Genomic DNA, 18,476 nt, shown 5'->3' with positions numbered 1-18,476 from the left:
TGTACACATAGAGCTGCTTTTAACATTATTGTTAATCCTGGCAACTTATTTTTCTTTCCCTTTTATGTGAAAACTATGGAACCCGGAATGCTTTAATGTTCTGCTCCTTCTTCACTACCATACACTTGCTTCATGACAACCTTAGACTTAATCGAGTACCTTCCTACTTCTTACCTTCTTAAAAGCCCTATTTGTTTCAAATTACCTTATCCTCACATTTTAAAATGATCTTCTCTATCCTAGTATGTTTCTCTCCCAACCTTTTAATTATTTTTATTTCCTTACACAATTTTCCCTCTCCTAAGCATGATTCCTTTTAAACTGTGTCACTTGCTTGCCTGCATGATCAAATCCAGTACTCGTACTGGCTTTGCCTTGTTTCTTCTCTTATGAAAATATATATATATATATATATATATATATATATATATATATATATATATATATATTCTCCTATGTTTGTTTTGGTGTTAGCGTGAGGTCTTGAGGCTGCATCCACTTTTTGAGTCTGAAAGCAAATCAGATTTGTATTTTCAGTGTAATGTAGGTGATGTGTTCTAAGGCTCTGATGTGACGATGTGATGCAACACATTTTTTTTACATCAGCTGGCTGGAAGTGTGCAGCACTGAAGTTGGTTTTAATACTCAACTCAAGCATGCTGTCAACTCTCCAGTTTTCTTTTGTACATATATGTATAAAGAATAGACATGTGCGTGTGTGTGTGTTTGATGTTTATGTATCGTTAGTGTGTAGTTATTTAATTGCAGATCTCTACTGGGTGTAAAACAACTTTGGTATGAATGTGGTAAAAATGATTAAATGTATAAAGAACTAATTTATGTACAAATAATATATCTGTTTAGTTTTCTTTTTTGGAGTTAAGAGTAACAGTGTTTTAAGTTGTGTTTATATATGCATGTAGTCTTGTTTGGAAGTTCTAGGTTCCCATTTTTGTATGGGTCATTAGCTTTATCTGTGCTTCATTCTAGTTCGCCGGGTCCCACCAAGGTTCTCAATCCCACCCACCAACCATGAAATTATGCCTGGAGGAAGTGTTAATATCACCTGTGTTGCTGTGGGGTCACCAATGCCATATGTGAAATGGATGCTGGGGGCTGAAGATCTGACACCAGAAGATGATATGCCAATAGGAAGGAATGTCTTGGAGCTCAATGATGTTAGGCAGTCTGCTAACTATACTTGTGTGGCCATGTCCACTCTTGGTGTTATAGAAGCAATAGCACAGATAACTGTAAAAGGTATGATGCATTTAACTGAAGCTATGCATGTTTTAACTTTCCTTTTTTAAAAAAAAAAGTTGTTCAGTGGTAACCCACAATTTTATAAAGAAAAAATTTTTACTGGTTAAGTATACATGCATATAGTATTGGATGTAGTCTAAAGGCATAATCTCAATTAAATATTCTGTTTGAAGGAGTTTAGAATGAGGCCCAAGTTATTTCTGCAGATTGAAATTACTTTCTTGCCAGCTGATTACAAGACTGGCTGATAGAAGTTCCAAAAATAGGTTGGAGAAGGGTCAAAGAGAAGCCAATTTACATATCCAAAACCCAGCCAGTTAGAAAGAATCTATGATGTTGCCAGAAACCTAAGCCAGACTAAAGATAGTAAGAAGGTAGTCTTAACTTAGCTAGTTCAACCTTGGCCAGTTTGGTTAATTAGGATTGGGCTTTCTGTAAGTTTCTGAATGTCTCTACTGGAATTTTGCAGTAAGAAATAGCATACAGTAATCAATAAAAAGGAAAGGAGAAGAAGCCGGTTGCTGGCCTCCCTTCCGTTCAGGCTGCAGCCTGACCAAGAAAGTCAAACTGATTACAAAGGAACTGTTGAACCCCAAAGTTCTATTTCTGAATGCTTGGTCACTTGCTGCCAAAATATTCCTGTATGAAATTGCTGACTTGGCATATATTATGGGGACCTGGCTGAGAGAGGAGAGGTGTGTTAAGCTCTTTCTATCAAGTTATTCTATGATGCAGCAAGCTAGGACAGGAAAACTAGTGGTTGATCTGGCCATTTTCTGGAAGAATTTTGTCTCATTGACCGGAAGCTCCATTTGACACTCCACCAATCTGATTGGACAGGGCAGTCTAAGGATTCTGGGATTATACCGTCCACTGTACTGCATAATACTGAGCTAGCTGGAATGATTTCTGATGTGGCAGTGGACTACCCTAGATGTCATATTCTAGGGGATATCAGTGTCCACACAGAGGCCACCCAATCAAGAATGGCTCAGGAGTTCATGTCCACTATAGCAACCATTGATTTGTCTAATTAGTATCTGGTCCCATGCATGAAGAAAGCCATGTTTATGTTTGCCTGAAGCCAGTTATCTGAAAGCAGAGAAGCTAGCTGTAACTCCATTGTCATAACTGGTTCACTCTCTAATCAATTTTAGAGAGGTGGCTTTTATAAACCTCTACAGAGGTGGTAAACCAATTAAAATGGTATTATTCAAATACATGATGGATCCAGATGGTTTCCATTGTGCTTGAGGAAATTTATGCCTCATCTGTTTGCAAAACTGTAGAAGCCCTGCTGATGTGAGTATCACAGAGATGGACTGAGTAGCTAACTTTATCACTCCTAATAGCTGATCACTCAAGGAGAGCTCAGGTGGATTGGGAGAGGGCTGTAGCATAAGTGGGCAAACTCTTCGGATGAATTTGCCCAAACATGGAATAAATCCCTTATTTGTAATTCATGGTAATAGATGTAGCAAAGGGAGCTTACCACTCTGCCTCCATTACATTTACACTGAATAGGCTAATGAAGCTTTTCTATCAAGATACTTTGGGAGGAAATGGAAAGAGTCCCAGGCTTTCTGTGAGCAATTCTCATCGTTCTCTGCAGGCAAGGTTGATTGGATTCACTTTGACTTGAACTCCAGTTAATGGCAAGCCATAGGCAGGCAATCTTGGAACCTGCTTGTCCTGTTCATATGGGTTCTTTTCAGCTATTCTTCTTTTCTTCAGTTCTTTTGCATTATGAGGCAGTGAACAGGATATTGGGAAGGTGAGGTTCACCACCTGTTTGTTTAACCCTTGCCCTCTAAGCCAGGACAGGACTGATCCCATGTTTATTAATGCCTGTTTGGATGAAGGATGTATTCCTACTTGCTTAAAGAAGGCAAAGAAAAAGCCTTCCTGGCATTCAGAAGGTCTTTGTAATTAAATACCCATATGTAATCTTCTATTCCTAAATAAGGTGACTGAAAAATGGTGGCCTTGCAACTCCAGATGCATCTGGATGAAACTGATTACCCAGACCTATTTCAATCAGGGTTTTGCCTGGTATTTTGAAGGTCTGTCTTTCTTCTATGAACCTGCCCAGAGACATAGATCTGCGAGACAGGCCATTCTGAGGACCTGCCTCCCCCCACTGCCAGAAGCTCATATCCAATACATAGTAGTGGCCTTTTCTTGTGTGGCCACCAGATTGTGGAATGCACAGTTCATTGTAGTGTCTTGGCTTAGGAAAAAAGCAAAAGCCTGTCTTTTTCACCAAACCTTTAATTGTTGGTTGAAGTTTGGCTTGAATGATATTGATGTATGTTTCTTTGATTTTATTTTCATTCCTGTGATTTATCATTTGTATTTTAATTACTATAAGCTACTTTGAATGTGATATATAAAACAAATAAGTGCTCAAAGTCCAAAGCATGAAAATCACACAGTCAGAATCTAGGAAAAAAGGAACCAAGACATAAATCAGAATTGTAAACATAGAAAAAAACATTCTAAGATAGCAGAAGTATCAGGAACAAATATTTTGACTATTAATATGCAGATGTCCTCACTTTTGTGGGGTATTCCAGATTTTTCTAACTCAGCTCAGTTAGAAGCTTGTTGGGATCCTGGTCAGCCAGTTTTGGGGGCTTTTCCTACAGTTCAGTCATGTTCTCACAATTAGAATTATGCATTCTTTGAAACAGCAAGGCATTCTGAGTGGGCTTTTTATTTTCTGTAGCCAACAGAGTCATGCTAGTTGCCCTGAGTATCCATTCAAATTACTAATCCATTGATTAGTATCCATTGAAATTAACCACCTTGGTTATGATCTAAGTCTTGTTTATTGTTTCCAGTAGGAAATAAGTGTAACCAAATTGAAACCTGGGTTTGTTCCATAAATACTTAGCCTACATTATTTCTTCCTTTTCTCTGATGCCCTACCTCTTCTTCTCTATTATATGCCCCTCTCCTATAAAATTCAGTAAATGAGGCCCATTAAAACACATTTAGACTCATTAAGTTTAACATTAGAAACATTTAATGCTTTTTAAATAATTAGTTTTTCTTTCTGGCAGATACTGAATAAGCTCTTAATATTTTTTGTTTTTTATATATTTTCAGTAGATTTTTCCTGTTCTCCAAAAACTACTGATTCCCTGAGTTATTTTTATGCTTCTGTTATATAATTATTCACGAAGTTCTACATTTTTTTCAGTTGAATAAATTTCATTATATTTTTCTAGCATTACCCAAACCTCCAGGAATTCCTGTTGTGACCGAAAGCACAGCAACAAGCATTACTTTGACCTGGGATTCTGGAAACCCTGAGCCGGTGTCTTACTACATAATCCAGCATAAACCTAAGAGTTCTGAGGAATTATATAAAGAAATTGATGGAGTAGCCACCACAAGATACAGTGTGGCTGGCTTAAGCCCATATTCTGAATATGAGTTCAGAGTAGTTGCTGTGAATAACATAGGAAGGGGTCCACCCAGTGAACCTGTGACAACACGGACCTCAGAGCAAGCACCATCTAGTGCACCACGTAATGTACAGGCTCGTATGTTGAGCTCAACCACCATTTTAGTGCAGTGGGAAGAACCTGAGGAACCAAATGGTCAAATACAAGGCTACAGAGTGTACTATACCATGGATCCTTCCCAGCATGTCAACAGCTGGTTAAAACATAATGTGGCTGACAGCCATATCACCACCATTGGGAATCTTGTACCGCAGAAAACTTACTCAGTGAAAGTTCTTGCTTTTACCTCGGTTGGAGATGGACCACTTTCTAGCGATATACAAGTCATCACTCAGACAGGAGGTAAGATGGAACTTACAGTAATCTCTTCCAGTCAGTTTTACTATGGGGTGAGAATTGTTCTAGGCAATAAGATTAAAGATGGTTGGTAGCTCTTTGTACTGGTCAAATACAGAAATCCACCAAGTTAAACTGAGAATATTAGATTTTCTGAGTACCCATCATGTATATCTAATAATGCATAATTCTGAATTTTTTGCAAATGTGTGCACTGCCTTTCAGAGTTTTTATGTCATTAACATTTTCTGAAATATTGGTCTTACATTTATGTTGTTTTTAGAAGATTTTCTGGAGAAATTGTTGCCACGGTTGTATTCAGTTCTTTCAATGTGTTAATCTTGTCTGTATTGTTGCTTTTGTTTTACCTTTACACATATTTCCAAATATGAATATACTTCAAAGTTTGTCCTTTCATTTCCTCTTATTCTTTCCTGCCCTAATTATGTAAATAACTGTTGAAATTTTCCTCTTTTCAGGAGCTTCTTTTTTTCCTTCTTTTGCCTGAATAATGTAAGATAAATAAGCAATCCAATGAAAAATATAAATCATATACCAGATTCCCCAAATCTTGTAGTAAATAACTCTTCTAAGCACATTCTACTATGAAGTTGCACTTCTCTGTAAATTATGTACATAATTTTATTTTAAGAAAATACAGGTGAAACTCAAAAAATTAGAATATCGTGCAAATGTTCATTTATTTCAGTAAGGCAACTCAAAAGGTGAAACTAATATATGAGATAGACGCATTACATGCAAAGCGAGATATGTCAAGCCTTACTTTGGTATAATTGTGATGATTATGGCGTACAGCTTATGAAAACCCCAAATTCACAATCTCAGAAAATTAGAATATTACATGACATCAATAACACAAGAATTGGAAATAGAACAATATCGGACCTCTGAAAAGTATAAGCATGCATATGTACTCAGTACTTGGTTTGGGCCCCTTTTGCATCAATGACTGCCACAATGCGGCATGGCATGGATGCTATCAGCCTGTGGCACTGCTGAGGTGTTATGGAAGACCAGGATGCTTCAATAGCGGCCTTCAGCTCCGCTGCATTGTTCGGTCTCATGTCCCTCATCTTTCTCTTGGCAATGCCCCATAGATTCTCTATGGGGTTCAGGTCAGGTGAGTTTGCTGGCCAATCAAGCACAGTAATCCCATGGTCACTGAGCCAGGTTTTGGTACTTTTGGCAGTGTGGGCAGGTGCCAAGTCCTGCTGGAAGATGAAGTCAGCATCCCCATAAAGCTCGTCTGCGGAAGGAAGCATGAAGTGCTCCAAAATCTGGTAGACGGCTGTGTTGACCCTGGAGTTAATGAAGCACAGTGGACCAACACCAGCAGATGACATGGCTCCCCAAATCAACACAGACTGTGGAAACTTCACACTGGACTTCAAGCATCATGCATTGTGTGCCTCTCCATTCTTCCTCCAGACTCTGGGTCCTTGGTTCCCAAATGAGATGCAAAAGTTGCTCTCATCAGAAAAGAGGACTTTGGACCATTGGGCAACAGACCAGTTCTTTTTTTCTGTAGCCCAGGTAAGACGCTTCTGACGTTGTTTGTTGTTCAGGAGCGGCTTGACAAGAGGAATACGACATTTGAAGCCCATGTCCAGGATCCGTCTGTGTGTGGTGGCTCTTGATGCACTGACTCCAGCCTCAGTCCACTCCTTGTGAAAGTCCCCAACACTTTTGAATGGCCTTTTCTGGACAATCTTCTCCAGGCTGCGGTCATCCCTGCTGCTTGTGCACCTTTTTCTACCACACTTTTCCCTTCCACATAACCTTCTATTGATGTGCTTTGATACAGCACTTTGGGAACATCCAACCTCTTTTGCAATTACCTTTTGGGGCTTTCCCTCCTTATGGAGGGTGTCAGTGATGGTTTTCTGCACAACTGTCAGGTCAGCAGTCTTTCCCATGCTTGTGATTCCTACTGAACCAGCCTGAGAGACCATTTAAAGGCTCAGGAACCCTTTGCAGGTGTTATGGATTCATTAGCTGATTAGAGTGGGACACTTTGAGCCTAGAATATTGAACCTTTTCACACTATTCTAATTTTCTGAGATTGTGAATTTGGGGTTTTCATAAGCTGTACGCCATACTCATCACAATTATACCAAAGTAAGGCTTGACATATCTCGCTTTGCATGTAATGCATCTGTCTCATATATTAGTTTCACCTTTTGAGTTGCCTTACTGAAATAAAGGAACATTTGCACGATATTCTAATTTTTTGAGTTTCACCTGTATATACTCTCCCTTTCCTTTGTTATCATAATATGCAGAAAGGTATTTAACAAATTAAAAAGAACTACATACTAATGAATACTGTTTTGATAAGTACAGCATGAATTCCAAAGAATTTATCATAATTCATTCATTCATTCATTCATTCATTCATTCATTCATTTATTTAACATAATTATAAGACTGCCTAACTCGAAACAGCTTGGGGGGAGGGTGTATATAAGAATAAAAACAGGGAAGAAAACCAGCCAGTAAGCAAAATCTGTGGTTAAAGTTGTATTATAATACAACTTATAATATTATAAGCAGTATTATAAACTTGTATATTATAAGTCCATGAAAAGATAAAAGTTCAATAAATTTAATTCAAGTATCCCTGACAGCTGAGGTCTATAAGAATTTATTCTTTGACAGAAAACTTTCTCAAGCATTAAGTTACACCACTGAACAGTGGTATTTTATGTATAAAAGTTGCCACACCATTTTTTGTGAAGAACTATTGAACAAATCTATAAAATTTAACCCAAGTTATAACTTAAGAGAAAAGTGGTATAAACTCTTTTATAGATTTTATACAACTCTGTCAATAATTTCCAAGATAGACAAATCACATAGTAATAAATGCTGGAAATGCCATGAGATAGAAGAATGATTTTACCATATGTAGTAGACATATTAAAAAAAAAAGTACTGGAAAGAAATACACAACATTATTCAGAAAATTTTAGAAATCAAATTTGAAATGGAACCACCATTTTAGAGTTAGGCATAATGCCAAGAAATCTCAACAAAAAATATCACAATTTACTAAGATACATGTTCACAGCTGTGGGGATAAACTTAGCACACTATTGGGAAAGAGAGATGTTGTTGATTATATTAGACTGAGAACCTAAATTTAGAGAATGTCTAGTAATGGCAAAATTAACCACATATATTCATAACAGAGGTTTGACTATATTTAAGCAGGAACAACTTCCATATATATTACATATTATGCACCAAGGCAAATTGAAGCATTTAATATATGATTTTTAAGGGGAAAAAGAATTGACCAAAGAACTTAAATCAGAAATACACAAAATTTTAAATGTTTATAAACATTATATATCAATCTAAGTATAACAAAGAGAAGTTAGAAAATATTTACCTATACTGTTTTAGTACTTTTTTTTTATGGTATCATTAAATAACAAATTAATGAAGAATTTGGTACTCAGCTCAGAGATTCAAAAAAATCTTTAAAATCCTTTTCCTTTTTGTTCAAAATAATTTATTTTGTTTTTTATGGTTAATTTTTCATCAGCAGTATACTGAGAACTAACTATACAACTTTTGTAACTTCTTTGTCCAGTTATTGATCTTTCCATCAATTTGTTTCTTTCCCCTTTTTCTTTTCTTGCTTGTTCATTTTTTTTAAATGATTAATAGGAAAAAAGGAAAGTCTCTACACAATTTTTTTAAAAAATAGCATTAGGAAATTGAGATTCCAAAAGTATTAAAATTATGGATACACAATAAAAACAGTTACTATTTCCCCACCTGCTCTTACATGGTAAATTACAGTTAAAAAGAAGTTACTTTGCATAGGACAACCCAAATATATTTGTTTGTTTTGTCTTTTTACAAGCTAGGTCTTACAATTTACAAAGAAAGGAAAAAGAAATAATACTAATACAAGTAGAGGTTTAAAATAATATTTAAAAAACAGATGGTATAAATGATAAAAAGCCCAAAATAAGCAATGAAATACAAGTGGATATCCAATAAATGTAAAATATTATATTTTATATTATAATTTAACATATTCCAATACACTATTAAAAGCTTAAAATACTATAAAATATTCCATACCCAAATTCTAGTTAAAACATATTTCTACTGAACTTTGAAGTTATTTGGTTAACACAACTGAATGTCAATAACTTAAACATCTTTATAGCTGTAAGGGACTACAGAGATGACCCTTGGAGAAACTATGCAGGGGGCATTACAAACAAAATTGATGTCAGCCCTTCAAGGAAGGCCTGGTCAGGAAACAGATTCCACAGAAATCATAATGAATATTAAACAGCCTGAAAGCATTTTCCCTAGCTCCCTCTTCTACCCAAGAGAGTTAAGATGGAATCAGTTTAAGTTTCTTTCTAATATTTTCTTCTTATCCTGATCATGTTTTGAAACTTATCCTTAATCATGCTTTGAAACTTTGGATTTGTAGGTTCTCCAAGGTCATCACTATAGTTCCTTACAACAACTGAACAGGAATGTAAACCCAGACCAACGTTAACTGATACTTGTTACTTTAGGTTATATGTATTAGTTCTTGCAAACTAATTTGTTTCACTTTTGGTTTCAGTTTGAATTTCTTTTCATTTTTTTCATGAATTAATGAATTATAATTGATCATACTTTTCCTTTTAAAAATGCAAATTCTCTGCTGATCTGTTGATGTGGTGCAAGAATAGAATAGTTTGCACTATCGAGTGTCCCAATAAATATATACATTTTGTTTTAGGAATTTAACACATTCTATTCCATTCTATTTGTGGAATTAAAAAAATAGGCTTTCATGGATATATCAGTGGAACAGATTTTCTCTTCCTGTCCCTACCCTCCAGATGGTTAGAAGAACCTCTGGAACAGAAAGGAGAGTAAGGAAATTCATTTACATAAATTACATCCAACTCAATGATACATTCAACCACAGAAAAGTGGGTGAAACACCCCACTGACATGGTATTTGTCCTGAAAGAGGCTACTGTATTCATTCAATAACTGCTTCCTTCCGAAATAAAATGGTACCAACAAGCTCAATTTGAATTAGGAATTCAGTGCAAAAGAAAAAGTTACTCCACCCACCCTGTGCCACAGTCCCAATGTTGATCCCTCCTAGCTACTACTAAAAATAAATACATTAAGGACAGCAACTCTTGTAACATCACTTTAAACCTTAATCAGTGATATAATGGTGTGCTGATATCACAAAGAGCTATGCAGTTTAAAACCTATTTGGCTGTAAGATCTGACAAAAAAAAAATGTTAAAACTTCCAGCTTTTGTGCTGGGATACAAATATGAGGTCTAAAAATGTGTTACAGTTTGAGTAACAATTGGAGCAAATAAGTTTGCTTCTTATGGTTTGTAAAGTTACACACTTCAGAATGATGTCTTAATGTACATAATTATCATCATTACAAAAATCTGCTACACACTTTTTACATTCTGAAATGGCATGAGCTAGAGACTCATTAGCCATGGGCTGCTCCTAGGAAATGATTGGCAGGTAAAAGAGATCACAGGTTGAGGTGGTATATAAAGCAGAAACTTCATTCCCATGATCAGGGTTACAGTAGCCAGCACAACCATGCCTTTGCCATTCCCTCAAGTAGGAGTTTACATGGCTGGAAAGTTGATAGATGCATTGTTTTGCTTGTCATCTAAAGCAATGTTTCTCAACCTCAGCAACTTTGAGATGTATGGACTTCCCTAGCCAGCCTAGATAGATACCAACCCATTTTGTCAGATAAATAATGATAGCTTGACAGTATAAAGAATTGGCATGAAAATCACAGTAATGAAGAAGAGTACTAGCTATGGGAGATAAGCTAGTTTAAAAAGTGTGGTCTATATAGGTTATACTGTTATAAGGCACAGTCCTTGAAGGGTTTGGGTTTTTTGAGTAAATGCTCTTATGTGTTCTTGTTTCAGTACCAGGACAGCCGCTAAACTTCAAAGCTGAACCTGAATCTGAAACAAGCATATTACTTTCTTGGACCCCTCCACGGTCTGATACAATCTCCAATTATGATCTTGTTTACAAAGATGGAGAACATGGTGAAGAGGTAAATAAATTATTCTTTTTCATATTTTGCAAACATTTTGCAACTATTGCAAAATCTTCTAAGTTATACTTTCATTCTTCTAAAATTTGCACAAATTATAGTACTAGAGCAGTATTTTCTTCATCCTATGTTCAAAGCAATAAAATATATATTTACTATAATTCTCTCTGCTTTAGGAAACATCAAAGTAGGAATACTGTCATGGCATTACTTCTTTGCAAATAATAGGTACTGTTTTTCAGGCAGTACCACCACATTTTCCTCAAATATTATCTGATAAAATGTGATGGTAACTCTAACAGAACTGTAAAATTTGTTATGTTATGGATCATATTGTATACAGGTAGTCCTCACTTAGCGACTGCCTCAGACAGCAACCATTCACAGTTACAACGGTGATGAAAAAGTAACTTTGTGACCAATGCCCACATTTACACCTTCTCAGGTCTGTAAAGCAAAGGAAAGTTGAAGTAAGATCATAAACACAATCACAGTCATGTGATTTTTCACTTGGCAACCACTTTGCTTAACAACCAAGTTGCCGGTCCCAATTGTAGTCGCTAAACGAGGACTGTCTATAACAAATGCAGGTATACATGATGATGAATATTTTTGTTGGTTGATTGTTATTTTCTTATGCACATCTGAATGCATGTACAGAGTTGCATATAGATATCTTATCCTGACATAGACCCAATAATAATAACAATAACGATGATTATTCCCACTCCAAAATTACTCTGGGTGTGTTACAAAATTAAAAGAGAAGACCCCCCCCCCCCAGTGGAAAACAAGTAAGCTATGGGGGGAAAAAACCAAAACTCAGTAACTGAAATACTGCACAAAAACTGCCATGGACTTACAAACAGCCTAACCCCAAGTGTGGGAGCAAAGCTACATTTTTAAAAGCTTGCAGAACTCTTGCAAGGTGGGAACCATGTGAATCTCTGGCAGGAAGCAGTTCTAGAGGACAGGTGCCACAACATTGAAGGCATGCTTCCAGGTCCTTCCAGATTGCCCCCACTCTGCCAATCTTACTAGACAAGCACTAGAGACAGGCAGTTCCTCAAATAACCAGGCTTTATGCCATAAAGGGCTTTATAGGTAAGAACCGGGACCTTGAATTGCACCCAGAAGCCAACTGGCAATCAATGCATGAGACATGGGCGTATGGAGGTCTGCTCATTACTGACCATGCTGCTGCGTTTTGGATCAGCTATAGCTTTTGGATGGTCTTCCAGGGCAATCCCATGTGTTGCAGTGGTCATGAGTTGACTAGGGTGTGAATGACCATCTGAAGGCTGTCCCATTTTCCAGGAATAGTCGCAACGAGGGCAGAAGATGAACCTGTGCAAAGGCCCTAGCCACAGCTGTCACCTGCTCTTCAAGCAGGAGCTGTGAGTCCAGGAGAATCCCCAGGTAGCTCCCTAGCCTCAGATGGGAAAGTAACAGGCCATCCAAGACCAAAGGTGAATAATTCCTAGATCTCGGGGGCCACAGCCACTTGGTTTTGACAGGGTTGAAGAGCCTCCAGACAAAGTATTATCTGAGCAGTCTGGAGGTGAGATGTAAAGTTAGATATCATCTGCATATTGAATATACTGTACCAACCAATGACCCCATTCAGTGCTTTCATGTAGATGTTAAACAGGAGGGCATGGGACATCAATTACCAATGCAAGTCTCTGCCAGAACCTTGCCTAATATAAATTTGATATCATAAATTTTATTCAGATGTATTTTAATATAGAGAGATTTAGTTATATAAATATATATGATAGAGTTCCAGTTTCATGTAGCAATTAAGAGCTTGAGGCTAGAAACCAGGAGCCCATGAGTTCTAGTCCTGCCTTAGGCATGCCAGCTGGGTGACCTTGGGCCAGTCACAGGTTTTCTACCCTAGGAAGAGGGCAATAGCAAACCACTTCCAAAATCTTGCCAAGAAAATTACAGGGGCTACTCCCTTCCTTGAAAGCAAATAAATAAATTTATTTACCAGTTCAGCAGCTGGATAGTGTAGTGGTTAGAGCACCGCCCTTCATGCGGGAGACCAGGGTTCAAATCCCATCTGGTACCTATCTTACCAGTAGGGGTCCTTGGGCAAAGACACATTAGTGCTTCACCTGCCTACCTCAAATAGAGTGACACAAACTAAGAGAGTCATGCTGGCTCGGACATTGCGCAGATTAATAAGATCCGAATCAGATGTTGGGGAACCAGGACAAACTGACGATAAGTGGGCTACTGGAACAAACCATACATGGACAAGACAAGAGAAACCGGAATTGATGGAATGCTGTTGCAACAGTAGACCTAATGAGAGGGTATATATGAAATGTCTGAGGGAACTATGGATGTACAGAAGATCTACATCCACATTAACTGAGAAACAGTTAGTTACCCAATGCTTCAACATAGTGAAGAGGAAGCTGTTCTCACAACTTGAGATAGACCAACTCCACATTACATCTCTGACTCAAGAAGACCTGGAAGAACAACTGGATGTGCAGCCAACAACTGAAGCTGGAACATCACTGCTACCCAGTCCATTACAGAGCACAGCAGCTGATATGAGGTGTAAAATCATGGATAAACTACTACGGTCAATCCTCGAGACCAATTACCAAGGCTCAATGGAGAAATACCATCAGATAGTATGCTAGAAGATGCCAATAGAGCCCTCACAACAATCCCTACTAGCACCATAACTCAAACCAATGAACTGGTATATGCTACAGCTACTGTAATCCTAGAGATGCTTGGATCACACAATCAAGAAGAATAGCAGTACATACCCCCCCCCCCGGAAAATGAGGTTGGAGGCTAAGATCAAGGCAACTCAGAGAGAAGTTAGTCAGCTGGTGGAACTTCAGAAGGGTGTGAAGATTAAGGATAAGACTCGACTACTGAAAAAGTACAAGGGCCTGACTCCATCTGAAGCCCTAGAGACTGCTAAACAAAGGCTCACAACACAAGCAGCCAGCCAGACAAAGGAGCTACACAAGAGAAGCAGAGGCCAAGAAGATAACTGCCCTGTTTTCCAAAGAACCATCCAAGGTGTACTCCCAACAGCAGTGCAACATCATAACAGCAGAGCTACCAACAGCAGAAACTGAACAGTATTGGAAGAACATATGGGTGAAAGAGAAGAGAACACCTGTGCAAAGTGGCTCCAGGGCCTGAAAGAAGACCACAGCAATCTCCCAGAACAGGAACCAGTCACTATCACAGCAGCAGACATCCAACAGTGGGTCAAGAACATGACGTGCTGGACAGCATGTGGCCCAGACATGATCTACACCTACTGGCTAAAGAAACTAACAGCAGTACATCATAGCTGCCAAGGTACAGAACCATATGGGCCAGTACATGAGTACAGCTCAGAAGTGCATTGGAAGCAACACCAGAGGCTCAAAACAACAGTTGCTCATAGATAGACCAGTTACATGAAACTTAAGGTCTTGGCAGACCAATCTGAGCACAGCCTGGATTGACTACAGGAAAGCCTATGACTCAATGCCACACACATGGATCTGTGAATGCCTGGCACTATACAAAGTCAGCCGGACACTAAGGACCTTCTCAAGAACTCAATGGGACTGTGGAAGACAACATTGGAAGTGGTGTCAATTCAAGACAGCTCCAACAAGTGGCCATCAAGTGCAGTATATATCAAGATGATGAACTGTCCCCGCTGCTGTTCTGCATAGACTTGAACCTCCTCAGCCAAATAATCACAAGGACTGGATATGATATAAGTTCAAGAGTGAAACTACTGTCAGCCACCTCCTCTACATGGATGACATCAAGCTGTATGCTAAGAGTGAATGAGACATCAACTCATCGATCCACCTGATACGGAACTACATTGAGGACATTGGGATGTCATTTGGACTGGAGAAGTGTGGCCAGATGGTAGTAAAGAGAAGGAAGGTAGTTAAGACTGATGGGGTGGAACTACCAGTTGGCCACATATCAGATATAGAGACCAGCTACAAGTACCCTGGTATCCCACAGTCACATGGGAACCATGATGAGGAGGCAAGGAAGACAGCAACTTCTAAGTATAACCAAAGGACAAGACAGGTCCTGAAGAGCCAACTCAATGGGAAGAACAGGATCCACGCCATCAACATGTTCGCCCTGCCAGTCATCAGAGACCCTGCTGGTATAGTGAGCTGGCCAAAGGAGGACATTGAGGCTGCCGATATGAAGACCTGGAAGCTCCTCACAATGTACGGAGGTTTCCAGCCCAAGTCCAACACCCATAGACTGTACACCAGGCGGAAAGAGAGTGGGTGGGGTCTGGTGAATGTCAAAGCTATTGTCATAGATGAAACCCAGAGCATCCAGGAGTACATCACTAAGATGGCACCCAAAGATGAGCTGTTGAGAGAATGCCGGAGGCAGCAGCAGATGTGCAAGGAAGTTCAAGCAGAGGAAGTGCAATGGCAGGAGAAGCCCCTGAATGGGATGTATCATCGACAGTTACCTAAGGTGGCTGACATTGGGAAATCCTACCAGTGGCTGGAAAGGGCTGGACTAAAAGGTAGCACTGAGGCAATTATCATAGCAGGACAAGAACAGGCACTAAATACCAGATCCATAGAAGCAGCGGTCTACCACACCAGACAGGACCCAAGGTGCAGACTATGCAGAGAGGCCTCAGAGACAGTCCAACACATAGTGGCAGTGTGTAAGATGCAGGCAGGAACAGCATACACTGAATGGCACAACCAAGTAGTTGGCATTGTGTACAAGAAGATGCGAGATTCCACAGAAGGTCATGGAGAATAACAGAGCTAAGATCCTGTGGGACTTCCAGATTCAGATGGATAGGCAGGTAGTGGCCAATCAACCAGACATTGTAGTAGACAAGGACCAGAAGACATAAGTGGTAATAGAGGTAGCAGTTCCAAATGACAGCAACATCAGGAGGAAGGAGTATGAGAAGCTGGAGAAGTACCAAGACCTGAAGGAGGAACTAGAGAGGATGTGGAAAGTAAAGGCCAAAGTGGTCCCAGTGGTGGTAGGAATACTTAGGGCTGTGACTCCTAAGCTGGGAGAATGGCTCCAGCAGATCCCAGGAACAACATCAGAGCTCTCTGCCAGAAGAGGACAGCTAGGAACAGCTAAGATACTGCGCAGAACCCTCAAACTCCCAGGCCTCTGGTAGAGGACCCGAGATTGAGGAAGACATAACTACTCATAGGGATGAGAGGGATTTTTTTTTTTTGGATAAATAAAATCAATTTACTTCTAATAACTATTTTCATTTGTGTGATTTATACAGCAAGCTGTGACTCATAGTAAGTTTTGAAACAGAGCAGTGGTTTTGAAGAATCTTTTTCTTCATCTTAATTACAACTTAGACTTAGTTGAAAGAGATTTCCATTTACATACATTGTTGATGGAAGAAATGTAATGATAGCTTCATATATGATTTTTTCATTATGTACTGTAGATTGTCATATGCAGTGTGTCCAAGCTGGTACCAGTTACTGCCATTCGTGTGCAGTTTTGTCAGGGTTGGTCTCAGTGCAGTAAGTGCCTAGCAGGTAATATAGTTAAGTCATGGAGTTGTAGCTACACATAGTAGTTTCAGAATGTTTAGTTGCAAGATACTTAATTTTATGGTTGAATATTAGAAAAATGTTGTTCACAAGCACAAATTAGTATTAACCCATTCTCCCTTTATTATTTATCATTCAGCAGAGAATTTCTATTGATCCAGCTACATCTTACCACTTACAAGGCCTAAAACCAAATAGCTTGTACTACTTTCGTTTGGCTGCACGCTCTCCACAAGGCCTTGGTGCATCAACAACAGAAATTTCAGCTAGAACAATGCAGTCAAGTAGGTGCCTCTCCTTTATTACTTAATTTCCCTTATACTTATTCTAGTTAACAAGCACAGGAGATATGGATACTACATTTCAGAGAACTCTAAGCATGCACAATAAGGGCACCTCACCTTCCTCTTGTTCACCACAATATATGCTGCCAATCTCAGATTTACTCCATAGATTCCGAGCAGGAAGTTCCACTGGAAGCTGCAGGACTAAAGAAAAATATACTGTATCAGTGATACTTTTTTTATTATTCTGAGAGAGATCTACTTTGGCAAAATGCTATTCTAAGAGTGTTTTTTGGAGTAGTCACTACTTTTTTTCCTTTAGAAAGCTCATTCTGAGATCCTTTAGGAAATTTAAAATGGCTGCCACTGTGAAAAAGCACATTCTTTGTCACTCATTGGAAACAATAATAAATATCTATAGAAAAATAGTTTTTCAAGGTAGGTATATCAGTTCTCTAGTGGATCATTTTATTTCATAACACAGTATTTAATATCCCTCTAGCGTGCCATCTGATGCAATGTTAGTTCAAACTTGGAAAACTCTCATTCTCTTCCATCTAAACCTCTCGCCAAAACAAAGAACAAATATGCTTCATACAAAAGTAGCTCCAAAGCTTTAATAATAAATAAATAAATTCCATTTTGTTCACTGTGCTGAAACATTGGCAATATGATTTGAAGAAACAAAGTTAAGGGGGCACACATTTCACAGAACAATTTGTTTACAAATTACCAGGTCAATATAATGAATTTTCATCAAATAACTATTTCTACTTTGTTGTCATCCAGAAAAAGAATTTTTTAAAAATAACAGAGTTGGGGTGTCCACACAGAAAGCAGTGGGACTTCTAAGGCATATGTTGAGAGTTGGGGGTCAGGAATCAGTTTCAAATTTTATGTGATGTATAAGAATGGATGTAAATAAATCTGATAAAGGCTTTGCTATGGTCTTTAATAATAATTTTCCACTAATAAACTAAAATTCTATTTTAAACTTATCTGTTTTAAAAATAGTCACTTGGGTTCTTGGGTATAAGGGATGAATGCTTAGTTAAGTGTATTTAGTTGAATTATTTTGTCTTTTTTAACCAATCAACTTTTTATATTTTAGTAACTCTGTATTGTGTGGGGTGAGTGGGTGGTGTATGTATTGTAAAATCGCTAGTAGATTTCAATTCTTTGCTAGCCAAGGTTTTTCCAAGAGGAGCTAAAATATTAAACTCTCTTCATTTATGGTAAGTACAAGTTACAGTCAGAGCCAACAGCCATGTCACTTTTTCATGGTAGGTAAATCTTTGACTAAGACAAATGAAAACTCCTTTCTGATTCTGCATGTTTTACATTTTATTGGCTACAACTGGTGATGTATAAATATTTATTTTAATTTAAAATGTAGAGTAGGTAGAAAAGAGGGAAATGGAAAAATACAAATATTTCTATG

At 38.3% G+C, this 18,476-nt stretch overlaps 1 protein-coding gene across 12 annotated transcripts in view; it reads left to right on the top strand.

Moving 5' to 3' along the window:
- Positions 1-18,476, top strand: part of PTPRD (protein tyrosine phosphatase receptor type D) — a 428,647-nt gene that overhangs the window by 243,709 nt on the left and 166,462 nt on the right. For all 12 annotated transcript variants that reach the window (XM_088130360.1, XM_088130356.1, XM_088130355.1 and 9 more), the window contains 4 exons: positions 991-1,260; positions 4,497-5,078; positions 11,045-11,178; positions 16,891-17,035. In XM_088130360.1, the coding sequence (XP_087986486.1) occupies positions 991-1,260; positions 4,497-5,078; positions 11,045-11,178; positions 16,891-17,035 (1,131 nt within the window). The remainder of the gene's footprint in view (positions 1-990; positions 1,261-4,496; positions 5,079-11,044; positions 11,179-16,890; positions 17,036-18,476) is intronic.

The sequence above is a fragment of the Python bivittatus genome, unplaced genomic scaffold (genome assembly GCF_059951505.1).
Source record: "Python bivittatus isolate LINGU-HERP-01145 unplaced genomic scaffold, Pbiv_v1 ctg000850_np1212, whole genome shotgun sequence".
Classification (NCBI taxonomy): Eukaryota; Metazoa; Chordata; class Lepidosauria; order Squamata; family Pythonidae; genus Python; species Python bivittatus.
This window is presented reverse-complemented; position numbering and strand designations above follow the sequence as displayed.